The sequence below is a fragment of the Penaeus japonicus genome, unplaced genomic scaffold, assembly GCF_977035675.1.
Source record: "Penaeus japonicus unplaced genomic scaffold, GWHDUDI00000001_assembly GWHDUDI00000010, whole genome shotgun sequence".
NCBI classification, from domain to species: Eukaryota; Metazoa; Arthropoda; class Malacostraca; order Decapoda; family Penaeidae; genus Penaeus; species Penaeus japonicus.
In genome coordinates, this window is record NW_028234412.1 from 15,427,527 (window position 1) to 15,430,026 (window position 2,500).

Sequence of the window (2,500 nt, forward strand, 5' to 3'; positions counted from 1 at the left end):
TTTTGGTCACTCTGATGCTTGTCCACCTCTGTTCACTTGCCTTCTTGTACATATCAGAATCCTGTAACACGGCAATACTTGCTTGCAACGGTTGGGCCGGAAATACACATTGGCCATGTTTAATCCGAGGTCGGATCGCTTACGTTTCCCGTAGAATATCGCGCACACTGTATTGCCTCGAAACACTATCCCGTGCTGCTGTTCAAATGACTGGGAGCACAACAGTTATGGGGATTTAACACCAATAACGGCCATCCTAAGGTCTAGCGAGATCGAGTGGTCAACTCGCTGTGTTTGTTGGTGCAACCACTCGCCACCTGCATTACTTCTTCAGGTGAATCTCATCGCACACATGGGTATATCTTCCATTAAAATCAGATGCAACACTCCGTCGACCCCATCGTTTTCCATATTGAGAAACAAGATCTTTGTAAAAGGCCGATAATTTTGATTTTCACACAGACACAGTAGAGCCACACCTTTACGTGACGAGCACCCCGAGGAACTGACTCAGCGAGGGCCGGTCAAGCCCGACACCGGGAACCAACCCGCCCTCAGTTGCCAATGCGTCGTAAAACGCCGCTTGCCACGCGACCCGCTGACAATAACCGCTGATACTGCCTACTGCAGCACCGTTTTAAACATAACGACAAACACACCCGAGTGAAGGCGCAAGCAAGAGAGCCCGAAAGAGAGCAGAAGGCACAAAATCAAAGAAAGCGAAGAGAACACGCCCGAAAGACAACAATGGAGGTAGGTGGCTACCGCGACGGGACCAGCTGGAAGGAACTGTCGGGTAAAAAGTTCGAGGCGGTGGCCGCAGGACGGTCTTCTGCCTGACGATCATTGCGTCCGTGCAAACGTATGGAGCGAAGAGTACAAGGGGATGAGACAGAAGAGGAGAGCGTGGTATGCGGTGAGTACACACGTGGGATGAACGACTTCTCACACCCGCCGCTGCGCTGCTACACTCATCCCATTCCGGGAAATGTCAAGAAGCTTAACTGTTGCACAAGCAAGTTATGATATCAATCGACTGAAACGAGCAACAGAGTTATCTTCCCTGTAATTTCTTCCTTTGACGAATTAGAATTCATTCTCGATAATTAAGCGCTGTTAGTGTGCCATTTAAACATGAACCCGGATGCTAATCACAGATGCAATCAACTGGAGGCGACTCTTAAGCAATATCCTTTAAACAGATAGTAACGTGCTTAGCACTAAGACTGAGTAATTACATGTATCAAAATATTGAACGAAAGGCCATAAACCCTAAGGGGATAGTCGCCAACCACCACCAGGACGGTCGCGGTCCCACCCCCTCGCGTCGTGACGATTCTACCCCCGTTACAAAGTCACCCCCGTCCCACCTCCCACCCGGCAGCGTGCAGTCAAGTGGCAGACGGAAAACTTGACCCACAGACTGAGAATAGGTTTCCCAAGTCCGGACAATTGCATTTTCACGTTTTTTATCGCTAAAGATCTACTTCACCTACATACCTTTAACATAAACTGATAACATGTTCATACTATGCGAATAATCGCACTCGCTTCTAGTTTTGACACTTACATTAGTAAATTCAGTAGCGCTGCCGAACCACAACCGAAATGGAATGGATGTGGAAGTTGGTTTCGGCCGAAACACTCCACGTGAGAACGCCCTTGGGTACAAGCGTATATTCAAAACTAGAGTAAAAATGACAATAAGGAAGGCAATTATTTCCCGCACGGCAGATTTTGCCTCCCTCATTCCCCCTCCACCCCGGAACGAGAAAAACGGCATGGGAACGACACCCGCAAAAACCTACGACACCGAAACTTCCCACAACTTGAAAACTCGCTACAACCCGCGTCTCTTCCTGTGTGGTAACCCTCCAGCAGTTCGCAAATGTCGCCAGCTCACGCAACGGTCCCCTCCCCCTACCCTTCCCCCCCTCCCCCTTCTCTTTCTCCTCCTTTTCCTCCTCCTCCTCCTTCCGGGCACTATTCGGGGATTAAATTCCCCTCGCAACTTGTCATTTACCCCGACCGAACAACCTACCTTAGAGGAGGCCTCGGTCTCGTTTTCAATCCATCACAGCCCGTGATTGTTGCATGTTTTCCCCCTCCCCCTCCCCCTCCCCCTCCGAGGAAACATGGACTCGTCCCACCAGAGCCCTTCCATTCCCACTCAACGACCCCCCTGGAACTTTTCTCCTTCATTATCACGCTCCCTGTGGCTTCATCGGCATCTGTGATGGCATGGGCGCGCCTCTACCCAACGTGTCACATGAAGGAACAATACTAAGGGGGTAGAGGCAGAAGACGCCCAAGAGGGAGAGGAAGACGAGCGAGGGATAAGAGTGGAGGGTGTGTGCGTGGGGGGGGGGGGTCACCCATGAGTGCAGAAGAAAAAAGTAGGAAGTTTCCAGTCCGAGGGAAGATGGCTGGAACTGACCCATGTGAGTGTAACCGCAGGAGCATCTTATTCCGCGGCCGGTGTGACGCCGAGGGATTATGT

General features: G+C 50.8%; 1 protein-coding gene across 49 annotated transcripts in view; it reads right to left on the minus strand.

The window, feature by feature from the left end:
- Window positions 1-2,500, minus strand: part of LOC122248005 (MAP/microtubule affinity-regulating kinase 3) — a 133,932-nt gene that overhangs the window by 87,192 nt on the left and 44,240 nt on the right. For 29 of the 49 annotated variants that reach the window (XM_086540822.1, XM_086540819.1, XM_086540847.1 and 26 more), the window contains exon 1: window positions 480-595. The exons of 19 other annotated variants lie outside the window; for them this stretch is intronic. Coding sequence is in view for 1 of the 30 variants with exons in the window: in XM_086540826.1 (XP_086396952.1) it covers window positions 41-52 (12 nt within the window). In the remaining 29 variants the exon portion in view is untranslated. Of the gene's footprint in view, window positions 1-40; window positions 157-479; window positions 596-2,500 lie in introns of those variants that run through there. One more of the 49 variants, XM_086540826.1, reaches the window with a different exon arrangement.